We start from the raw sequence: 24,472 nt of genomic DNA on the forward strand, positions 1-24,472 counted from the left end.
AGAGACTGCAGGAGCTGGGCCTGCTTAGTCTGGAGAAGATGGATAGGGGGTCTCATTAGTGCATATAAATATCTCTAAGGCACCTGTGAAGAGGATGGTAGTGATGGGACAAGGATTAATGGATACAAAATTAATGAGTACAAAGTGAAAGAGAGGAAATTTAGATATTAGGAAGAATTTCTTCTCTGTGATGGTGGTGAGGCACTGGAACAGGTTCCCCAGGGAGGTTGTGGATGTCCCAAGGCCTTGAGCAACCTGGTCTAGTGGGAGGTGTCCCTGTCCATGGCATGGCATGGCATGTCCATGACTCTCTTAACATTATATGATTCTATGGTACCAGACTCTTTTCAGAGGTGCCCAGTGACAGGACGAGGAGCAATGGCTATAAACAAAAACACAGGAAGCTCCACCACTACATGAGGAAGAACTTCTTTACACCGAGGGTGGCAGAGCCCTGGAACAGGCTACCCAGGGAGGTCGTGGAGTCTCCCTCTCTGGAGACATTCCAAACCCACCTGGACATGTTCCTATGGCACCTGCTCCAGGTGGATGGACGGCATGATCTCCAGAGGTCCCTTCCAACCCCAACCATTCTGTGATTCCAGAACGAGACATTTGGTTACGAAACATGTACGAAAACAGGTTTTATTTCACAGCATCTTAATTTCACAGAAAGAACAAAAAGAACCCAAAAAACAAACTAGGCTACAACTCAGACATTTAAATAATGGAGCATGACAAAACCAGAGCAGTATTGTTTACAGGAAAATGTACAGCCTCTTATCAAGAGAGTTCTCCATGCTGAGCCATCCCAGCAGCACCTTCACACAGCAAAAGACCCCCCTGAACGTAAACCTGTTTCTCTTCAGAGCAAGAGGAGTTTGGCTGTGAAAACGTAAACTGGCAGATCTGGGTTTTATTTTGGGTCCCACGTTGAGTTTACGAACAGAAAACGTACTAATAGTCCTTTGCCACATGGTGGCAGCTTTTAGGTGAAAAGAGATTCCCCACACAGGACTGCGAGCTGCGCTCTGGAAATGGGAAAAACCAACACACAAACACACAGAGCTGGTGTATCTCTGCAGAAGGGCTGTTTCTGCACAGACACACAAGGTGCCTGATGTACAAGCCCCAGGCTACGGCTCTGGGCAGCATCACCCCAACCCCAGGCTCTGCCAGAGACTGGCACAGCACTCACTGCCCTGCGTCATCTTTGGCCTGTGCTCCCAACAGCTTTTGAACTCAAGTGTGTGCCCAAGCCAAGTTTTAGAATAACTATTAAGACAACATTCAGCATTCTGTAATTTAATGCTCCTTACCCTAATTTGTTCTCCTGGAAGAAAACAAAAGCTTGCTGGTTTGTGACGTGATTCTGGGAGTGTAATTACAGCCCAGATGGCCACTTCAACTAGACAAACTTCCACTGAATAGAGACTGCAAAGTGTTGCAAACCAAAGAGCAGTTTTTTCCCCTTTGATGGTGAGAAAGGAAAGTTAATTTTGTTACGTAAAACTCTTTATACACTAAACAAAGAAGTTCCCAGAGAAAAGATATTTTCTCATTTCATTCATACTAACCAAGCTTTTCTGGAGACACCCTGTGAGAAATTTCTTTGCTCAGTTGTACCTCTGTCCCCTCCACAATGCCTTGAGGAATTGTTGGACCACCTCAGCTGTCTCCACCACTGTTTGCTAATTTGGAGGCTCATTACACACTAGATGTTTAGTACATCACTATTTCTGCATGCAAGCACAGTTATATTCAGTAGAAAGTTTAACTAGTAGGCAATTTTTTAAACCTTTTAGAAGATAACTGGCAAGCTTATTGTCTAAGCTATTAGCTACCTTATGGAGACTGGAAAATCCTTCTGTGTTAGAGAAATCACAAGCATATTAAATTTTACACAAATAGTTTGAAGCTACATACAGCTGAACACAGTTACAAAAGAGATAGTCACTGTAACTATTATATATGAAAAATACACTTTGAACCCTACTCAAAGAGGAAGGGGCTCCAGTAAAGTTTGCTGCAATTCTAATGAAGCCAAATTAGCTTCAGACAAAAGAAGGCTGAAGAGCAAAGATTCAGCCTTGGTTTTGGCTACGACCAACATTTAATACAAGGAACAGGAATTTACATTACTTTACATGTTAGATAGCAAGTCCCTGACCTCAGCACAAGGTCTGGTGTTTCATTTAGGAGTCAAACTTAAATTACAAATTTCTCAGTCCAAATAGCCAAGTATCAGTTTTGTTCCTTGCAAACGGACACAGTTACTTATAATATTGCTTCAGAAAATAAACCCAAGAGCCAATACCACAGAAGGTTCCAAGTACAATCAAGAATTCATTCCCAACCTGGATATTTAAAAAAACAAACGAAGGAATAGCCAATGTTCAGAGAAGTTATTTAACCTGTGCGTACGCTTTAGAGCGCTGCTGGGCACCAGCTGGTGGCTGCTCAGATGTGCAAGAAATGCCAGTTTTATGAGGACCATCACAGTGATGCAACGCTTGGAAGAACCGAGTAAAAAAAGTAGCATTTTAAATACCGAGCATGCTTTGTTTCATTGGCTTCGTTTGGCAGCAGTAACTCTATTGACTTCATACTTGCTCAGAGCACATAAGACCATATATAATACAGTCATATTAAAAAGGTGCTTGTTTCAGGCTATGGAACAGTGAAACAAATAAAAACCCTAAATGATACATTTGACAGCAAATTGCTCTTAGTCGAGCGCTCATCTTCCACTGAAGAGTGAATCAGGACGGCAATCACTTCCCAGCTACCTTGTTCAACATGTGGTACTTCACGACAGATTTTCAAACCACCTTTCCTTTTTTAAGTGAAATGTGTATTTTTAAGGTATTAACAGTAAATAAATTGGAATGGAGTAATTTCAATCTCACTACTTACGGATCTACAGAATCATAGAACAGATGCCCTGTGTATCCTTAGTGCAGATATACTGGAATTGTGTTCCTTGTATGCAAGGCCAATGCAGGTAAAGAATAAATGGCTATACAAATTCAGGATTTCCCACTAAATAACAGAACTAACTTAAAAAGCACTGGTACCAGACCAGCCAGTTTTAGGCACATCTTTAAAAAAATAAAGTATGCATTTCATTAATGTAAAAATGCGAGAAGATTCTTAGAAATATCTGAACTTTATGGTGCACTGGAATGGAAGTGATGCTTCCCTTAGTTTCAAGGAATAGAATAAATGCTTAAAAAAAAAAAAAAGGAAAAAAGAACCAATACCATAGTATTCTTCATAGGGAAGAGCAGTTTTAGTAAAACCAAAAAGATAAATAAGGAGTAATAAGCAGCCGTGACAGCTGACTGGTGAATATTTGTGCTTTAAACGTCCAAAAGAAAACAAAAAGTTCATTAACTCTTCTCGTACCATCCCCCAGGCTTGGCATCCGTGTCCACAACACACAACTGGACAGTTTGACAACACCCTGCAGCCTTCCAAACAAGCTGGAGCAGCGGCGGGACGCGCACGGCGAGGCCAGTGGCACCTCCACCAGCAGCATCCAGGGATGCGATCCCTGGCACTGCCAGCTGCCAGCTGGGAACGGAGCTTTGGTTAAGACTGTTGTGTGAGCCGTCTGTAATGAGGTAAAACTTGGTTTTCAGGAAGATAAAGAGCCAGTTCCAAAGCTACAAGGACGGTGAATTCGAAACCGATGAGATCCCTTCTGTTGAATCTGAATCTCTCCTCTAGTTTCTATGACAGTAACAAAACAAAACAAAGGAGGGGGAGGAAGAATCAGTTAATCCAGATGATTTTAAGGCACTGCTAAATTAAGTCGGCATAAAACAGGAGTCAGCAATGCATGGCCTGAACTGTACCTACAGAATCAAAATGTGTTACCAGAGATCAGCTTATCAGCTCAGCTGTGACACCCACACAACGGTTACTGCTTCTCAGGCAAACATATGCAAGTGCAAAAATAACTTTACTGTAGGATCAGTAAGACATTAGCCTGCACCACTCAGATAATTTAATGAATTAAAAAAATAAATCAAGGGCCCTAATGAGACATAAAATTGCCTGGAAAAGCTGGTCTTAAATGCAAGCACGCGTTGCTGAAAATCTTGGCTTTAATGTTTGTCTTCACCTATGAACTAGAGAGAAGGTTCTGACAACACCTGGAAGAAGTCTGACAGTACTTACATCTATAAGGTGTTTAACTTCGTGTTTCCTGAGATCGCTGCTGATCTTGGCTGCGAGCAGAACGCAAGCACCAGCACACAGTTTGCGGTTCTGTTTGTTGAGTTTGCCTTGGAGGACGAGCTTCTCAAAGTAAACATAAGCCATGGAGACAGTAACGGGCTCCAGATTGCACTCTTCACTCAGGTTTCTCATCTCTCTCTTCAAACTGGGAATAGGAAAAAAGATACCCCCCAAACATGACAGCTCTTACGAAATGCTCTAGAGATACTGCAGTACGGCAACTCAGAGGAGCATGTGGGCAAGACTCCTATGTGGAAAACCATGACAAGTATTATCCTAGAGTGGAAAAGTCCAGCTGGCAGCAAGCTGGTGCTGCTGCACACCCTGATTTAACCTGGCTGGCAACATCCACTGTGGTAGAACAGTTTCTCATCATCTGCCCAAAAACCAGGGCTTAGCTGCCTCACTGACACACAGGCTATTGCTGTATGATTCCTTCTTGGCTTACAAAATGGTTTGTGATTCATATCATGAGACTGAACCACTCTGACCTACAGAAAACCACATCAGAGCTGTGCAGATCACAGCAGTTGCTGTGTAGAGACCTGTCTACTACACACCTTGTATAAGAGCCAGGTGTGAGGGCGAAGGCAGTCTGGTTTACACACTCCCCACAACAGCCAGCCCTTCACCTCAGCATTAAGGTAGACCTGGAGGCAGTGGTACCTCTCCTGGCTGCCACCCACACTGCACCTGCAAGCTCTCTGTGTGAACATATTACTCCAAACAGCTACAAAGAGGAGTATGCAGGACCCTGGCTCAACACAGACTGCCCAAGCAAACCTTCACCTGGAGCTGAGTTACACCTGGCCCTGCTGATTCAGCAGAATCATGTTTAAGCTGCTATTTCAGCAGGCCCTGACTGCATTAATCACCCTGTAACACTAGCAAGATTACAGCTCTCTGAAGGTGCAACAGTGCACCTTGCTGAGGAGTGCCCAGATACATTTACTGGAAGCTGAGAAATTCTGCATGACATTCACAAAATGTTTTTCTTTACCAAGACTCCCCAGATCTCACACCCTTTATCCTAGAATCTTGTTAGAGGCCATTGTTATCAGTGAGTCTGGTAATTGAAAGGCAAAAATAGCCAGAGGGCTCAGAAGCCAATCCAGTTTGAGTGGAAGTGCACTGCAGCCAAGCAATCAGGTTACAAGTGTTTGTTTCAAAGCTGATGCTGCTTCACTGTTAATTGGATGGTAGTGTTAGTACCCCCCAGTAGGTGAAACAAAACCCTTCTAGGTGGAACTGTAAAAACCAACTGCTAGCCCTTCTCAGCACCCTAAACATTCCTGTACAGGGCTGTCACTCAACAGTCAGCTCAGCTGGCAACAGGAGATTAGTGTTTAATCATATATGCTATTAATAGATCTAGTATTTGCTCCATACAAGTGGAAGATAAAAGCAGCCTCGTGCAGTGTAAATGATGTTCTCATTACTCAGTGCTTATTTCTTACCTCCTAATTTTGCTCAGTGTCAACTTAATATGAGGAAACTTCTCTCTAAAGGTTTCATTCATATCCTTTTTAAGGTCTGATGGTTTCACATATTCTATGACTGTAGTCTGAAACACAAGAGGCAAAATTTATCATTTGTCTTGTGAACAGGACTGACAACTGAAGAAATCTTCCAAGGACACTAATGCAAAGGCAAACCTGAGTTTTATTATTCACAATTCAACATTTCTGAAATGTCCTAAGGCTAATTGATCATGTTGAAGCCCAACTACAGACAGTCTTAAACTAGTAAGCAAATGGTTACAAGAAGTAAATGACAACATGAAGATAGGTGCCAGGTTGGCCCTCAACAAGTTCACTGTACAAACTCAACTGTTTGTAGTTTTCCTAATCAATTATCAAAAAAGACTCAACTTTTTCTTCCTAGAGGAATTTTTCTTCCTCAAGCAAATTCTTTATAGGAGGATCTTCCAGGCACTCACTTGCTCCCCTGTTCAGGAGTGCCAGTCACTCACCATGTAAGAGGCAAAGATGAGAACACGTTTATGTTTTCCACAGGGCCACTGAGGATCATCCAGAAGATTTGGATCATACTCTGCAGCTTCCCCAGCTTCACTTCCTGAGGGAATAAGGAAAGCACATTGGGTCACAAGATACAGAGCTTTAAGTTCCCCGTTTCCTCTTTAAAAAAGTTTTCAGGCAGCAAACACTAAGTGTTGACAGATCTCATAATATGGGTAAACTTCAGCTACAGTCACACGTTTGCATTCGTAAATATACCAGTCAAGTTTTAAAATTATTAAAAAAACCCAAACAAGCTCTTTCTCGACCATGTGCCTGATGCACCATTTCAGACAGTGCAAACTGAGTTTGCCACCTACAAATATACCCAGTAAACAAGAGCACAAGACTGAATTCTTTTGCCTATATCTAACAGACAGCAGAGTTGTCAGGTTTGCTCTTTTACACAAGAAAAGGGACTCTTGGCACAAACTCTTTGGCTTATGCATTGTTCCTGTGCTAGAAGGCAAGGAGAACCACCCGGATCCATGTACACCAGATGTTTCTTAGTGAGTAATATAAAACTTTACATTTCCAAGGAAAAGCTTTGTGCTCCTTGAATGGCATAATCAGAACTAGGGCAGATATATGGAGGATGTAAGGAACATGTGGAAGTCTCACTCCTAAGGCTCATCATTTAGACTTCACTAATGAGCCTTCTTTATTAGGCTCTGCTAAAGCCAGTCTCCTTCCAGCTGCAGCAAATCCATCCCAATAACGCACCGACCTCTTGCAATTGTCTCAGACAGATCTGTGCCTTTTCTGCTGTGTGCATGAGAGATGACAGAGCTGGTGCCTGTCCTTACCAATGTCTGTCCCTGCTGGTATTGTTTTTGCTGTCACAGGTTTGTATCTTGATCCAGGAAGACTCCGTGGAGCACTGGCTCGACACGAGGGAACAGCACCGTAGCCGTCGGCTTTGCGAACAACCAGAGCATTGGTTGGGTACAAGAATTTTGCATAGGACACAACCTGAAAGAAGAGAACGTTGTAGTAGTTATGGGGGGAAGTTTACTGAAAAGCCTGTTTCCAGACATCTAGGATTTTCCAACTCAGAGAGCCCCTGGAGTTTGTTCTTGGGAGTTGGAACCTTGAAATTGTGGGACGGGAAGAAAGGGAAAAGTTGGATGAGGTATGCCTTGTTTCCACAGCTTCAGAATGGAAGTGTTTTAGGAGATTTGGTGGTGTGGCAAAGGGGAGAATCACATCAGTAAAATTCTGGCAGAATATAAATTTCACTAAAGGGGTTTAAATTTGACCCGTATTTCTATCAAAACATCACTCACATGTTGCCCAAGATAGCTAAGTCAAATCAGTTCTCCAGAAACAGAGGCAGAAGTGATCACAAGCTTCAACAGCCTTCTCAGAAGAAACATTATCACAGGCCAGAATTTCAAACTAAGGATCTAAAACTTCCACTGGTGTGAAAAGCCATAGCTTTCACTTTATGGATAGCAAAGCGCTGCATAAATTAAGTGATTTGTCCCGGTATGAAATGGTTCCAGGGTGAAAATATAAGTGTCCTTACCTTGCCATCAGCACCCAGCTCTACTCCTTCCAGTCCAAGCACCATCTCAGTGGAGACTGAAACTCCCCCAGAAGGATGTCGCTGCTTCTGTCCTTCCATTTTCAGATCACTAAATGCAGGTAAGAAAGGGCACTATTACAGAATGCAGTACGAGCCCAGTTTCCTCTGTGGCAAACCCCAGTTCCATTCCCTAGATATAGCCAACAACCAGGTCAGAGTTCTCTTGTGTGGGAACAGGGCAACCCCTTAGTCCCACCTCAGAGAAAGCATGAATTTTTAACTACTCTCTTCAGAACTTGGAGTTGTTAATCTCATTTTAATGCAAATCTGTACCAATACACCTACCAAAACTTAACTTTCTGATATGGTCTTTCTGCACAAGACCACACCGTTCCTAACACACTAATGCTCAAACACCTCACAGCAAACATGATGTACATTACTAGCTTTCCAGGACTAGAAACTTGCCTTTCAAGTGCAATTTCCCAACCCCTGTGCACACAAACTCAAATTAGTAATGAAGCTGCAGGACTTTGTGTCAGCGATAGCAACACGCGGCTTTGTCACTGATATTCCAATCCAAAAAAACAGCTTTCAGTTGAAGAACTGCCCAGTGCTCAGAACTGCTCTGAAACAGCTCCAGCAACCTTGCTGCCTTTCTATTATGTGAGGGAATATTTTCCCATCAACTATTTTTATAGTGATGTATTTGCATACAATACAATTCCCACCACTAAGCATCCGTTTCCTTTGTCCGTAAGTTACGTACAGGACAGAAGTGACAACACAATTGTTTTGCCAGAATTGGATCAGAATAGAATTAGTATTTTCTATGGTATATTTGCAGATTGCAGATCTTCACAGAATCAACTTAAACTTCACAAGGGACTGAGGAGAGATGCAGGGAAATCCAGTTTGCAGATTTTGTTTCTCGTAAGTGATCAGACTGACAGTTGTATATAAAAATATAATCCAAACACTAAAAGCAGTTCAAATCACTCTAAACTGTTTCTGCTTTTCTTAGATTGCAAATAGTGACATTCATGGCTTAGAGCTGAGAAAAAGAAGAGCATCTTAAACTTACTTAGGTGTAAATTCACTATAAACCCCTGAGGGTTTCCATTGAAGGCAGCAGCATCCTTCCCTGATGCTCCCTGTGCGTTTATGCTCATACCATTGTTTGTGGCACTAAAGACAGCTGATTTCTGACCACTTTAGGAGTACAGAAAATCCTGCACAGCAACCAATCACACCATCTATTCAAAGCTGATTTCAGAGATTTTACAGGACTTTAAAATGTCAGTAAACACTGGAAGAACAGTTTACCTTTTCCACTATTTTTCTTTTGAATGAATGCTTTGACACCGTGGCAATATCTGCTTTTACAGCTCTGACAGCAAGTCCTTGTCCTTACCCATGAATGGTAAGTTAATTAACTTCACCTGCTTCAAAACAGGAGCCCTGTCTTTTGAAACAACAGACCAGACATTTCACAAAGCAGTTCAAGAGACTCACCTGATCCGTAAACCCTCCCCGTACGGCAGGATAGAAAAAGCCACGCACAGTGTTCGTTTAGCACAGATTAACACTATCCTGTAAGCAGATGGGAAAAGATCAGAAGTTACAGAGCAGCTTTTTATGCAATATGAACACAAGACTCATCTTGTCTTGCTCTGCAAGTCACATAGATCTTGCTATGTACGTTATGTTTTCAGAAAGCAGCAGAAGAGCAGAGGTTTCATGCTGACCCTGCAGGTCCTTGGGGTTAAGCTCTATATAAAACTCCAGCCTTCAGTAAGTGCCATCACCTTGGGAACTCCTCAAAGGAGAGTCTTCAAATATATATCTATATTTACGTAATTTTTATATAAACCTTGTGGAAAGATGTAGATAATATTTTACATTTAGATGAAACCTCACACTTCTGTTAATAATAAACATGAACACAGCCGCCCCTTTCTCTTCTGCTCAGCAACTGAGCCAAGAATTCAGCTAAACCAAGTCATTCTCCTTAAATCCTCCTCAGCTCTGACCTCTCTGTGTGTGAGAGATAAGGAAGGTGTTAAGAGAGAATGATATAACCTCCTCCAAGTAGGATGGCAGAACCACCAGTGTATTGCTGCAAACATTGCAGATATGAGAACCTAATGCCTTTGACAGAAGTCTGTATAAAACTAACAAGGCCCCAAGGACATCCCCTTATTCCCCCTGATATTAAATATCTAGCTCCATAGAACTGGAATCTGATTCTGGGCACATCCTATTGCACCTGAGCACAGGGGGAACCTTGATCTCCACAAGTTACCTGCTGTTTTTGGTGTCATACTGCCTCATGTTCTTGATGAAGTGCATCTTCTTCAAACTTTTGTGTCTCGGAGACCCAGATATATGCTTGGTTCTGCAACGATAAAAAAAAACAAAACAAAAAGAAAACCCCCAAAATCTGTTAAGTGCTCCGAAAAAAAAAAGTCATGCCAGTTGTATGATCAGATGGCAGCACTAGCATGCAGGACCTCAGATATTGGCGTGGAAGAGGGTGGAGGGAGGAGAGGACTGCATGCAACGAGCTGAGATTAATGCTGCTTTTGAAAAAAGTACCTTCGTACACTGGCATATTCCACTATGTCTTCTAAAAAGTCTAGAGAGCAGCGCTGGGAGATAAAACGCCTTCTGTAAAATGTACAACACCACGAAGAGTGAACAATATTAGTTCATGGCCTCTGAGTTTGTGAACTGCAACAGATCTACGAGCTCTTAGGACAAATGGCAGGTTTTCTGGAATTTTTTGTTGTTGTTGTTGCAAGAGTGCTTAACTAAGAGTCTGAAGTTCCTAAAAAGGCCAAGAACTTGTCTCCCCCTCCAGGACCCTTGAAATATGTATTTACACCAATTTCATTAACAAGAGCATTCACTGCTGTCCACAAAGAGGAACACCTACCACTGCATTAAAACATCAAAAAGCTTCCAAACACCAATTTAAAATCTGACAAGAAGTGTCGCAAAAAGCTCCCCTCATCAAAGCAAGGGAACAAGTAATTTTTAATTAATTTATGTTCAGACATAGGTATATCTGTATGATGACCAAACATCTGTGTGTCTTCTCAATTCAGAACCCTTGTCTCCAGCTGCAGGAGTCAGCAGACTGAGAGCCTATAGCTGCAGCTCAATAAAACCGACAGATCTCTCCGGAAAACAATAGAGAGGGTTATTAGAGGAAGCAAAAAGTATTTGGCACACATCTAAAGTCCCAGAATGGAAGATGCAAGAATAATAGTAGGAATCGTGTGAGTTAGTGCAACAGTAATAGGATATTACGTTTAAGCAAAAAAAATAGACTTTGCCAAAGTAAGATACATTATTTTTGTCCAAGTGAAGTCCTTCTTTGTTAGCAGAGATTTACAAATGAATTGTGCAACTATGACTGCAATTTCCATAGAACAATGCACTCGGATTAAACTGCCACCAGCAAAATGCTGACACCACAACTGAGAATCCATATTTTCTACTTTTTTTTTAAGCATACATTGTGCTACACTTTTAGAACAAGTCATGTGTGTTCAAATCCAAGGTTTTCTTCCCAAGTGACACAGTAACTCAACTAACAGTAACTCAACTGCCATGAAGGTCAGTGTAGAAGCAGCACAGGAGACAAAAGTTGCAGGACTCTGGTTTGACAAAATCTACTTATGACAAAAAAATAAAAATCAAACTTTAAACTGCATCAGAGCAGACTCTCAGCTGCTCAGGCATTCTTAAAAGAAAGAAAAGCCCATGACTCAAACAGGTAGGAGGATGAAAAATTAGTGTCCATTTCTGTAAACACAAGAGAGGTAAATCCTCCCACAGGACTAACACCTTCAGTGTTGCTAGAAACAGCCTCCTACAAATCAACAGCCATTAAGGTGCTGCTGGAGAACATTCCTGGCACAGCTTCAACACCCTTCACCAGCACTTCAGTTTTAAAATTATTATTGTTCTTTTGCTTTTCAACAAGAACAGCACAGGAGCATTTAATGCTTTCACAAACATATGGTTCTCTAGTCCACCTTGCCATCTAAAATGCAATAAAAAACCCCTCACAAAATGAGGAGGTGATCACAAAGGTAGCAACATCCTGGCACAAAGGTAGCAACATCCACAGATTTCCTCCCCTCCCAGGGGAGACCTGGCTGGATGGAGACAGAAGGACGCCATGTATGGCAAGCAAAGGGAAAACACAGCCAATGCCAACAGGCACTGGTACAAAAAAAGCATATAGTTCTGTAAAAGGATGCTGCTGGAACAGGATGGATTGGGAGAGCCATGGCTAGAGCCTCACTAACTCCACAGTGCTGCAGATGCAACCACCCCCAGTGTCAGCACAGGATCTCCACGGTGGAGACCCATCCAGGGTGTTACACTTCTGAACACCGCCCTGTTTTCTCAGTAACAGGGACAAGAGTGACAAACACCTGAGCCTGCTGCTCCGAGAGCATATCTGGAAGTAAAACCCCGATGCAGCAAAGGGAAGATCCCACCCCTTGACTCAGAACCACAATGACTCATCCCCACTCTGCCAACAGGAAACTTCATTTTTAGCTACACTTGTAAATAATTTCTGTCCTCAGCGAAGCTGTCACCTTGAAGGAGTCCCTGATGCTAAGCATGACATTCTCCCTCAAACCTCAAAATAGAGTTTACATACAGACCTCTCACTAATCCAGAGAACCTGAAATAGTTTCTATGCTCAATCTAACATTTTACAGCAACACAGCACCCTCACCACAGTCTGAGACTCGCTAGTGCAGTACTTGGAGTATGCAGCAAAATTTAACACTTTTTGAGTAGTCTTATAAATACACACACACATCTGCTTTAGTTTGAGTGTTCTTCTCATGCCACAAACTCACACTTGAACAACAGGTTGCACAGGATGGCTCCAGTGACTGCCAGCTTTGATGACACAAAAATGTTGAATCACCTATCCCATGCTAGGCAGCTTCATCTGGGATAACACTTCTTGCTTTTGGCCTGATCCACTGGAATTCAAAGGATTTTAAGTAGTTTACACAGTGTGTCTGTTGCTAAATGCAACCTAAATACTAAGGATACCAACATCTCTACATATGCTGAGTTACCTTACACAAACCCTTACCCATGTGTGACCTGACAATTAGAAATTAAAGTAGCCAATGTTAAAATGTTTATGGGTTCCATGGAGCAGGCTGTAATTCCAACAGTACCCTAAAGAAAGTTCAAACGTGCCTGTTTGCCAGTACAAGCTGTTGCCCTGATAAGCTATATAGGGTTTGGTTGGTTGTACGTCCTTGGCCAGGAGTCACTTTCGGTTGCTTCCCTTTGTTTCAGGAGCCAGTAAAGGCCAAAGCAGGACCCTCCTATATCATTAAAAACAGCAACTGTGTTTACACAGCCAGCACCTGTAGGGGACCCACCAAGAGAGAAAACACACACACACACCCCACATGCCCAGAGATAAGGGGCTATCAAGCAGAGGAATTCTGGATTATGCCTTGGCTTGTTATCTCCATGAGCACACAGGAGATAACACACAATCCAACACTGCTGCCAAGTCCTGTATGAGCTAAACACGCACTTTAAAAAAGCCCACAAAACCCCCTTATGTTCAGAGAAACCACAACAAATTACATTCAGAGCTACATTTTGACTCCTGCCCTGGGAAGCAGTAGGCAGCCCAGACATTTATCCTTTCTGATGGATCTCCCACCGAGGAAACCCAACTTCTGAGTGGTTTCAGCTTCAGAGTTGTCCTCTTCTGGTCCTGCCCACCAAGCACTGGCAGAGAAACTCTCTGCAGAGGGTGAACACTGGACAAGCAGCACATGGGATCTCCAGTCCCAAGGTTGACACAGTTCTTAAGTGCTCCCAGGAGAACAGGACACAGCTAAGAGCAATCTATGTATAGCACTGGTAATCCCTACACTTCCCCTCTTGTAAATTGAAAGGAAAAAGCTGGTTAAGTCACAGCTCCAGATTAAAGAGCACTGACCTTTCTGATGGCTTGCCAAGAGTATTTTCCAGCTTCCCACCTACAATGGGCAACCTGCAGACACCCAAGAGGACAAGGATAAAGTCTGGGGATGTTGCTGTAGTTGGAAGCCCAAGTTTCTGATTCTTTAGCAGGTTATTACAGTTGAATGTAAGAGATACTAATCCTGTGCTATCAGATGTGGTTTCGGGCTCAGACGAGCCTCTTCCATTCCTGCTTCTGGGCCATTGTGTCCTCTAGGGGACAGTGGGGTAGCCCTTTGGGCACCCAAGACCCTGCTCAGCACTCCCAGGTTCTGCAACAAACAGCCCTCAAAAACTCATTTTAACCCCTTAGTGTTGGGCCTTAACCCCTAATACTGGACCTTACAGCGGCCAATGATCTTTCTTAAACCTGTGTGCAGCTGCCATTTGGCCATTTTGAAGCTCCTTTCCCTTTTGCCCTTCTGATTCCTGCATTTCTGCCACAGCAGGTGAACAGACCAAGTGGCCTCGCTCCTTCCTGAAGGGTGAAATTGGAAGTTTCTAAAACCTTACTGGGATTCTCCCCCCACCCTGATTAACTCCCACCCCTCTGAGGGACAGGCTTGCACCCTGAGCCCACCACACAGCCAGAGTTCAATCCATGTTCAGCTGCACCCTGAGTTCACCTTCTGCCATGACTTCTCACCCTCATCACTTCCAGCATCACCAAGCCCTGTGACAAAACCATTCAAAGATGCTGCAAGAGCTGGACATGGCCGGAGACCTGCTCCAAAGGGCCCTGCAGGGTGGATTTGTTTCAGATGGAGCTGCATCCCTCCCCCTGCTGATGCTGCTTATTGTACCCACGCAGGCACACACCCCAGGCACTGGACTAAAATTAGCAGCAAGGCTGATATCCTCTGTTGCTCTTTAGCCATCCCTACTGCTAATAGATGGGTGGCATGGGGGAGGTCAAGGATTTTTAATTACTGTGTAAAATTAGGGCCTAATAGAATTTGGTTTCCTATTTCTCACTCGAGTTTTATTTTAATGAGATGTCCCTTTGTAAGGTCCTTTACAGGCTTCAGTACAATCACAGCTGTCAAGGGGCTGAGTTATTAATATAACAAGGACAAAAATAATTTATTGGTTTTTGGAAGCACTAGCTTAGTAACAACTGTCAAAGGCAATTTGCACAAGAAATCCAGATCCCAAATCCTGTTTACAATAGGAAGACATACCTGTCAGATTTGTTTTTCCAAGACATACTTTAAAGATTAAGCTGTATTGTTTTCATTCCTTACAGGCAAGCCAGCAAACAGATATGAACCGTGCTTGGGTTTCACTAGGTAAAAAACACAGGCATCAAGGGATTGAGAAAACTAGTCCCAGTTTTTAAGCTTACTTTTTAGCAACAGCCATTTCTTATGCTGCCCAGGAGACATTTAATGTTTCCAGGCTTGCATCCCAGAGTGTGGGAGTGGGAGCATCCCTGTTCTGCTATCAGTGCCCTGTGCCTCTCCACCCTCGGCACTCACATTAATGAGTTTCCTGCTAAAAAGCAGATTGAGTACAGCTCACTGGTAGCAACAAGTTCTCAGTAATTAAAGCCAAAACGAAGTCAGTCACTTATACTGAATCACATCAAAACCATGTCTTTGTTAAACAAATGACTTCACAAGGAATCTGTACCCTGAAGTGCCCAGCACCGTGCATGCCACTTTCATGGACAGATGGTTTCAGCTCTGATGTTCATTGAGAGGCAGTGGCAGAGAAGACACTTTGCATCACCAACAGTAAGCACAGACCTCAGTGCTCCTGCTTCATAAAGTCAGCTACTCGCTGTTTTATGGCACCACAAACGTGCAGTTTGGATTGCAGGCCACCATCCCAGGAGCTCTTTTTGACATTTGTTTAAGTATCAGACTGCCAGAGAATAAATACAAGTCTCACAGTAGGAGTAGTTTAACTTATTCCTCCAGTAATCTTAATTTTAGAGAGTAAACTGAAATCAGCCACATGAGCACGAGAAGTACTTTCAGGCTTCAGAGCAGGTCCCTCTGTGAGACCTCAGGAGGAGGGAAGAGGTCTAATTCCTTCACCTTTGTGTTCTTATGCAAGGTTTGTTCGCAAAACTGAAAGGGCACCAGGGGCTTTCCTGCTGGTCCCAAACACTGCACTGCTGCACTCCTCCAACACCAGTAAAGCCACATGCAAGGCAAGAATGTGTCACAGCCTGTGGGACAGATGAGAAGGAACAGAATTGAAGTATAATTTGAATGAAGGTGGAGGCAGAGTAAGTGGGAAGCTCACCAAGCCTGGAGAGTTTTAAATACTAACAAGGCAAGAAATTAGATAATCTTCACAGCAGCTGCTACTTCACTGCTGATTCACAACCACATATGATTAAGACCTAATAGAAAACGAGCTTTGTATTCATTGCATTTCATAAATCATATTGCTTTGGTGCTAAGAGTGTTTAGACAATCCAAGGATAAAATAATGCCTTCCAGTAAGCATTGTGAAAGCCAGCTGTTGCGACAGAACCACCAAACCAGATGTAAGGTTTGCTGTGCCCAGAGCCCAATCCTAAAATCCCTGCTGCTTCTCACAAAGCAGATTAGATGTGCTGGCCAGGACACCACCAGTATTTCTCTGGATTTCCACCAGTTTCTGGAGGTGTTCTTAGCTCACCAACCTGGTTCCCTTGTGCTCTGTGCTCTGCTTACTAAGCACTGAACTGCTGACCAAAACAGGCACGTGAAATGCAAAGTGTGTCCTTGATGACACTATGGGCATTTTGCTAGAAATATTCATGCACTTCACTGAGAGATGATGCTGTCTTTTCATCATGTGCCTTGTTAAATAAAAGTCTTCAGCACAACAAAAAAAAAAAAGGGGAAAAAAGAAAAGAGAAGCTTTTAACTGGGAAGGAAAGGAAAATTTAAAACAGGCAACTGGACAAAACCCAGTCAAAGCAAGCTTAGAGAGGTCTCACTGTTTTTATGGACAGTTGGTTCTTCCCACTGCATCAGGCATCCCCTCCAACCCACAGTCAAGAGGCTGCAACCTCACCAGGGCAAAATTTTATGCTTAATTGTAGCAACCACAACGGAGCAAGTGCAAATCTGTCCATGCTGTTGAGCAAGCAGCTCCAACCAGCAGCAGTTCAGCCTGTGCTGTGGGGACTCCAAAATGAAACAGCTACCCAGCTCTGAGGCAGGTCTGCAGCTGGGGTACACCTTGGGTACCACCACACTGAGCAAGGGCTGGAACAAGGGGAGCATTCCCTGGAAAGGGGAGAGGAGCCTCAGCAGTGGGGTCAGCCAGAACCAAGCTCTTAGTTTTAAAAGACTCAGTACGTCTTGTGAATCAGAGGGCTGCCCTGTGAAACACTTTGCTTTGCTTGCACTTACCAGACCAGATTAAGTTTCTTCATTGAACACCTTTTCCAGGGAATGAACTATAATGATTTAAGTAGGTTAAATACACAACAGCTATAAACCAAAGGTTAGAGGAGTTTAAAGCTCTGTGTTTGAAGAGCTGGCCTGAAAGAGTGGCTTTAGCTGAGCACCCTCCATCTGCAGTCACCTGCTCTATCAACAATATCTCGTGCTCCTTAAAGAGCCCAAGTTTCATTGTGCATTTTCTAAACTCAAACCACAGAGCCTGATGACTTCAGAACAACCTTCAAAAGAGGGCTCAAAAACATCTTCAAGCTCACTCAGCCTGACAGCCTCACAGCTTTAACTGGCTGACAGATGGAAAACGGGAGGAACACAGGGTTTAATATACTATATATAACTAAATAATTACATTTAATATACTAAATATAGCTAAAAAACACACAGTGCAGGAAATAAAAAATATATTTAATAGAGAATTTTGCGAGTCACTTCCTCTCCATCTGTTTTATTTTCCCTTTCAAACCAAAGAAACCATACCCAAACCCAGAGCAGAAGAGCTTGCCTGTGGCTCAGAACTACTCCTTTGAATGGAAAGCAAAGATTCTTCCATCTCTGCCTCATCCCACAGTAAATTACAAAATGCTGAGAACCACTGCTAGTAACTCTTCTGAACCAGCTCAGTCACAGTGCCAAGAGCACATGTAGCCCTGATGGAGGAGCTTCACCCCCACCTGGGCGAGATGTCCATCCCTGCCAGTTGGCAAAGCAGATCCAAATTTGGGCAGCCCACGTCTCTGCAAGTATCAAAGAGGACTTTGGGGCTAATCAGAGTTATGGCAAAGACACTGACAACTTAAACGTGTCCTTTGTGCACCCACAGTACTCAGCTGCTGCTCAACGTGAGTTTTGGGAACTCTGAGTGCTCAGACTGGGGAGGAGGCACTTCACCAGCTGAGATCTGGGGAGGGAGGAAGGCAAGGAGGAGAGAGGAGATAACTGGTTTTGACTGTGATTCAAAGAAATGATGTTTTAACCCAGTACACAGGGATCCTGCAGACTCCAGGGTCAAGAGTTACACTTGAAAAATAATGGTGTAGTGAAGCTTTTGTTATTTTTCCTAACTCGAAGGAAGCCTGTAAAATAAATCTGAAAAGTAAAATGTTAAACAGCCACGAATGCTGTGCTGCTATAGAAGGTTTTGACAGTACATTCCAGTCCACAGCAGTGGAACACCGGGATAAGGAACCTCTGACTGAAACACTCCTACAGGACTTGCTCACTGGTGATCTGAATGGGGGGGGCAAAAAGTAAGTTTTTCAGGTTTTTTGTATTTAATTTAGCAACATTTTCTTTCTTGGCTGATGACTTGTTTACTTAAAGCATGACAACATCATTCTGACCACCCTCATCACCTCCTGTGGAGAGGAGCTTTGAGCTGGCAGCAAAGAAAAAAGGAAAGGTGGAAACAGCACTTCCAGAGCATCCCCTATCCTGCAGCACCCCGAAACCTGCTGCCAGGGCTCCTGCACAATCCCTCTGAAAAGCTACAGAATCTGTCCACAGGTAAAAATCAGCTGCAAGTGTAGTTAATTCTGCACAGACCACTCCTGACTGGAGAGCACTGTTACTTTTAAGCCTCTGGACTCTCTTAAATGTAAGAGGTCAAATAACCTTGCTGCTACAAGTGTCTCAGATTGTCTGATCCAGACCCATTCACAGAGGTGTGCAGGATACAAGGTCATGGATTTTCTGATCTCCAAGTTTCCTGCTAGGCAGAGAACTTACTTCTGGTTAATATACCTGGCTGGGAATGACTACAGGCAGCTATAAAATATTTAATGTTGGGCACATGCAATTCACCTGCAGTTGCAAATATGAGAGAAATCTGCTGAAGCAACCTGCTTGCTGGGGAGGAGTCTGCAGCCTTCACATTTCAGCTGACTTTTAAATAAAGTTCAGGTTTAGAATATGTTCACTTCCAGCCCCGAGCAGCACATCCCAGTGTACTGTTCACCTCTGAAAGGTCAAAGCTTTCCAGCTCTGACAGGTCTTGCTGCTTTCTGAAAAGCACCATGTGTTCAGCTTATTCCAAATAAGGCTGAAAATCAAAACTAAGACTTTTGAACATTTTATTTCATCCATCTCAACAAAATCTGTTTATTAGGAGAAGGGTTTTTATAAAAATATTTATATTTCTTGAAGTGACAACAGCAGCTAAGCTGACAGTAGGACAAAACAACACATTAACCATCATAAGCATAAAATCCTGACCAAGCATTTCTGCTGTTCCACCCAAGGAACTAATCTGATCACACCTATGTCAGCAATCTGGCATCCAATTAAGACTTAAAAGCAAAGTTGGTCCAAAGTGTTGCTGTTATCAACTACTGTTTAAACTCCCACTCTTAAAATGACCTAAATCTGCTGATAAATCAGAAATGACTGAGCTATCACGAACACTCAGTTCAGCTCCCTGACCACTGAACTCCAAGGACATTAAAGCATCAGTCGCAAATAATTTACTCTCTGTATTTATTCTTAGGCCCAGCAAAATGCAGCAAATAATGGCCAAACCAGCTGCTTTACATTACACTATACTGAAACCTCAGAAGCACAACAAACATTGACATTCAGGGCTGTTGTTTCCATTTTCCATGCTTTCATAACCTGGCTATTTCCAGGGCCCTCTGTTATCTGTGTTTCCCCACAAAGCTCTGCCGGCTTCAGACCCAGCTGCAGAAATTCATTAAAAATCTGTGAATGCCGATTTGTTCGCCGTTTGCTGCCCTCCCTCCACTGGTTTCTGTGAGGCTTGTTCTTTGAAAGAACAAAAGAACAGAACAAGGTGGAAAAGGAGAAGGGAAGAGAAATGGCAAGCAGATTAGGCAAGCTGGTATAACACAGCATTGTAATTTAAGATCCTGTAAACAGAATATTCCTTAGGAAAACAAAAGTGGAAGTTTAGAGTCATTAAGTTTATAATGCTCAGCCAGCAGCATGGAGAAACCGAGCATCCAGAATGAAGGTGCCTCCTCTGCTGAAGTTTCCATCCTGAAGGATCTGACAGCTATTGAGAAACTCCAAGGAACTCTAGGTTACATCAGGTGAGATCTCTTGTTCCCTGGGCTGAATGTCCTGCCTGTTGCTAATAACTAACCACCAACTCTGGCAGAGGTGCCATCTCGACCTGCCCCGAGCCACACTGGCTGGTCTCATTAGCTTCTTGCAACTTCTCAATCAAGTCAAACAAGATCAAGTTTTGCAATAAAACTCTGCCCAATGATACCATCAGTTCTAGACAGAGATCTTCATGGATTGGGGCAAGCCCCAGCACAATGAAATCCCCAGTCACGGCACAGATTGCAGCAGCACTGGTCACTGAACATGGGTGGAGCGAGCCTGGAGACTCTCAGACTGTGCTCCTGGAGCATTAAGAGAGACTCCACTGAAGAAAATTCGAAGCAGCTCTTGACAGTGACTCAAAAAGGACTCTGAACACCTGCCTTAAGCGGGCACCAAGGATTTAAAAGTCCAGGATGGCAGTGCAGATTCCACCTCCTGCTTTCCTCCAACCACTTCACATGCCTCTACCTTTGCAGGATGCAGGCAGTTAATCTAGAGAAGCAACATCACTGTATGGCAAAACAATACTCAGATTCTCAACTCCCAGTAAAAGAAAACCCATTTTGTAATTGTCGATTTCTAAATCTTTTTTTGTAAACAGCTCACCCAACACAGAAGGGGAGGAAGCTCAACCACCACCATCCAGCAGCAAAGGAAGTCCCCAAATCGTTCCTTATGTATTTACAACAAGAGGAGATGCCTCTGCTCCATGGGGATGAAGGGATGCTCTGTCGCAGTACAAAGCACAGAACTGTCCAGTGAAAAAATAAAGTGCTTTAAGTCCCTCACCCTGCAAGTTGCCAACAAAAAAAATGAGATATGTTGGGTCTGACACATCCCCACAGGCAGCATAAAACTGTCCTTTTGTCAGAAGACGTGTGTATCTCCATGTAAAGACGTGGATCTTCTGTCTGATAGTTTCAGCTGATGCTCTTTTTCTTTAAAGATAAAAAACAGATGAACTCTCACTCCAAATCACCCTGAAAGTACTATACAAACTGATTGATGCCATAAAACATACCCTTTCAGCTATCTCTTCCAAGCAGAAAAATCATGGTCTGTTTTGTCATTACTCAGGCAGAAGCCTTTTGATTTCCTTGACTGGCCCCTTGCACTTCTCTCTCTACCTTTTATTTCTGATTCATCATTCTTTTCAGGTGGATTGATTGAAATTACTCCAGTGGAACAGCTAAAACCTGGTGCCAAAGAAAGGGGACATCAAATGAGAAGATCCTAGGAATATTTTCTTAGCGTCCTATTGACTTGGAGCAGGAAGGGGAAGGATTGAACCATTTACATGAGATCCATCAGTTCAGAACTCCACGCAGATGGGCACACAAAATGCCACAGCCACAGAGGGGACTGTGCTTGTGAAGCTCTTAATGCACAACTTGCCCTCAGGGGCTCTACCTACAATATTAAAGCAATGAAATGAAATCGCACAGCACCTCGTGTGCTGGATCTTGTGGACCAGGAGTGCTGGGAAGGAGCTGTGCCACAGCAATGCCCTCACTTCAGACTTTCCTGCTCAACAAACAGCACACAACAGTGCAATCTGTGCATCCAGGACATCCAGAGAGCAGGCCCAGCTTCAATTTCTCCAAGAAAAGCAATGGCTGGTAAGTAACAGTTCAAGAAGGAAAAACATCACAGGCAGGACAACACACGAGGACCCCCAGACATTACTGAAGTAGCTGTTTCCTGGGGATACACAGAACACCTCCACTGTGAGACGCACACTGAAACGGAATACCCATCAACTGCATTAGCAAGCTCCCCAGCTTTAACGCACTGACAACATCTCTATTTCAGCTCACTGACAAAGCTCTGGAAGCCACTGTAAAGACCACAGAGACTTAAAGCCTTTGATACTGCTGCCTATCTGCAGGCTCAGAGGGCCAGCTCACTTTACAGAGCTGTTTATGCAAGAAACGGCCTGAAAAGAGTTCTTTCAGAGCTCAAATCCCCAAGATCTGAGCAAGAGCCTGCCTTCCAGTCGATTAGAAAACCAACACTTCCAAGCTGATAGAAGTCCCTTGGAAATGCAATAGTAATCCTGCTCTGAAGGCCAGAGCATCCTCCCCCGAGGCTGATTCCAAGTTCCCAGCGCACAAGCATTCATTAATACACAGAGTTACTGCAGAGACAAGCAGCAGAGAGCAGGAGAAGGCACGACACCAGCAGCGTGCATGGAGGAAGCGTCCTGCCTAGCAGCGACCCTGACAGCTCCATCTGGAAACAGAGAAACGCAGAAACTGGGGCTGGGGAAAAGCAAGAGGCAAGGTTTGGGGTTCCGCAGACCTGCAGCCAGAGCCTCAGCGAGCGATCCCCTCCGCAGATCCCACTCATCCTCCGGGGCATCCTCCTTCCCCGGGGCCGAGCCGCGCTCCCGATGCCGGGATGGGCAGCGCTCCCCGGCTGGATCCCCGCGCACCTCCGGCCGGGCTGCCGGGGCAGGTGCTCCCTCCCGGGGCCACAGCGGGGCCGGCGCCGCCTCCCACGGCCGCTCTCCCCGGGGGCGCCCATTTCCCATGCCCCGCTCCCCCCTCCCGGAGCCGCCGGCCGGCCGAGGGCCCTGGGAAAGTCCGTGTCTTCCCAGGGCCCCGGGGGGTCCCGGCGCTTCCCACGCCCCGCGGGGTCAGGGCGGCAGGGGCGGGCTGGCCCGGCGAGACCCGTCCCCTCACTCACCTCTGCCGCTGCGCCTCCAGCGCGAAACCGCCGCCCGCCGCGCTCTGCGAGGGGCTCAGCAGCCCCGGGGCGCCCGGCTTGGCGGCCGCCAGCATCCCCGGCAGGGCGGGCGGCGCCGGGGGCGGCGGGCACAGCGGGCCGCCCAGCAGCAGCTGCGGCAGGAAGATGCCCCCGCGGGCGGTGTCCGCATCCCCCTTGGCTCCGGCGGCGGCCAGCGCGGGCACGCCGGGCAGCAGCAGGGCGGGCGGCGGCTGGCATACGGGCGGCGGGGGCAGCAGGCGCGGGGGGGCTCCGGCCGGCTCCGCCGCCTCCTCCCCCTCGCCCGGGCCGGCGGGCAGCGGCGGCTTCTCGGCGGGCGGGCAGGGCGGCCGCCCGTCCAGGGAGATGTTGTTGAGGAAGAAGAGGGCGGCCTGGCGCCGCCGGGAGTCGCCCCGCTTGCGCGGCGGCGGCTGCTCGCGGGGCGGGCGGGGAGGCGGGGAGCCGCACGCCGTGGCCGCGGCCATTCTCCGAATGAGCCGCGCCGCCCGGGCGGGGCGGCAGGAGCGCAGCGCGGCCGGCGGCCCGCGCGCCCATTGGCTGCGTCGCGCACGAATGCAAATGAAACCGGCCGCGGCCCCGCGCTCATTGGCCCGCGGCGGGTGGCCCCGCCCCTCCCCGCGCCGGCCCGTGGGGCTCCGCCGGGTCCTAGCGCCGCCGGCCCGGGCAGCGCTTGGGGGGGCTCGGGCGGGCAGGGGCTGCCCCGGCGGACGGGGGGGACCAGGACCGGCACCCTCGGGCCGTCAAGCTGCCAGCCCTTTCCTCCCCCGAGTGCTTCCTTACCACAGCCACAAGCCCACCGTGGCCTCGCAAAACCGCCCACCGTGTCCCCGCACAACCACCCACCGTGTCCCCTCGCAAATACCCACCGTGTCCCGTTGTATGACTTTTTTAAAACTTCTCCACCCACCGCCTCCCCACCCAAACCCTCGGTCGCACTGGTGGTCTCCCTTTCCAAGGCCTCCTGGACTTCCTGCAGGCAGGAGGGCACATCTGTTAAACCCATCGCGGGCGGCTGTGCGCGTCAAAGCGCTCCTACAAAAGCGGATGAAGGCGGTCGATCCTCTTGCTCTATCCCAGCAGCCTGGGACCCAGCCCTCCTGTAGTTCGCAGGGCTGAGGTGGACCCCAGCTCGCCGACCCCGAGGGTGCAGACCCCCGTGCACAGCCCCGAGACTCACCAGCAGCCCCGAAACCTGTGCAAAGGGATGGATCCCCACGCTCCCAGCTCCTGAAGCAAAACCAAGGCAATGCTGATCGTGGGCCGTATATGGGCAAGTCAGACCCGGGGCTGGGAGAACATAAACTTAGTATTTATCTCCACAAAGTAACTCAAGGCATCTCAGTGGCTTCCCAGACTGGCATGTTTATACTGCTCGGGATAAACATACCCCTCAGGCTCTTGAACTGGTGTCTGCCACATCCCAGGATGATGCTCTGACTGCCTGCCAAGCGAGA

General features: G+C 45.7%; 1 protein-coding gene across 2 annotated transcripts; it reads right to left on the minus strand.

Moving 5' to 3' along the window:
* Nucleotides 1-287: 287 nt before the first annotated feature.
* CABLES2 (Cdk5 and Abl enzyme substrate 2) lies at nt 288-23,763 on the minus strand. 2 transcript variants are annotated; one of them, XM_051803491.1, is made up of 10 exons: nt 22,980-23,763; nt 10,390-10,461; nt 10,097-10,189; nt 9,307-9,384; nt 7,792-7,900; nt 7,070-7,235; nt 6,218-6,321; nt 5,703-5,809; nt 4,186-4,390; nt 288-3,735 (listed from the first exon to the last, which is right to left on the minus strand). In XM_051803491.1, the coding sequence occupies exons 1-10, from the start codon at nt 23,480-23,482 to the stop codon at nt 3,595-3,597; spliced, it is 1,578 nt and encodes a 525-aa protein (XP_051659451.1). In that variant the 5' UTR covers nt 23,483-23,763; the 3' UTR covers nt 288-3,594. The 2 variants fall into 2 exon arrangements, with proteins under 2 accessions (XP_051659451.1, XP_051659452.1); XM_051803492.1 differs by lacking the exon at nt 10,390-10,461 and having other exon boundaries at nt 289-3,735.
* Between the last annotated feature and the right edge of the window lie 709 nt (nt 23,764-24,472).

This window comes from Manacus candei, unplaced genomic scaffold (assembly GCF_025592945.1).
Source record: "Manacus candei isolate 608988 ecotype Guabito, Panama unplaced genomic scaffold, ASM2559294v1 h1tg000057l, whole genome shotgun sequence".
Taxonomy (NCBI): domain Eukaryota; kingdom Metazoa; phylum Chordata; class Aves; order Passeriformes; family Pipridae; genus Manacus; species Manacus candei.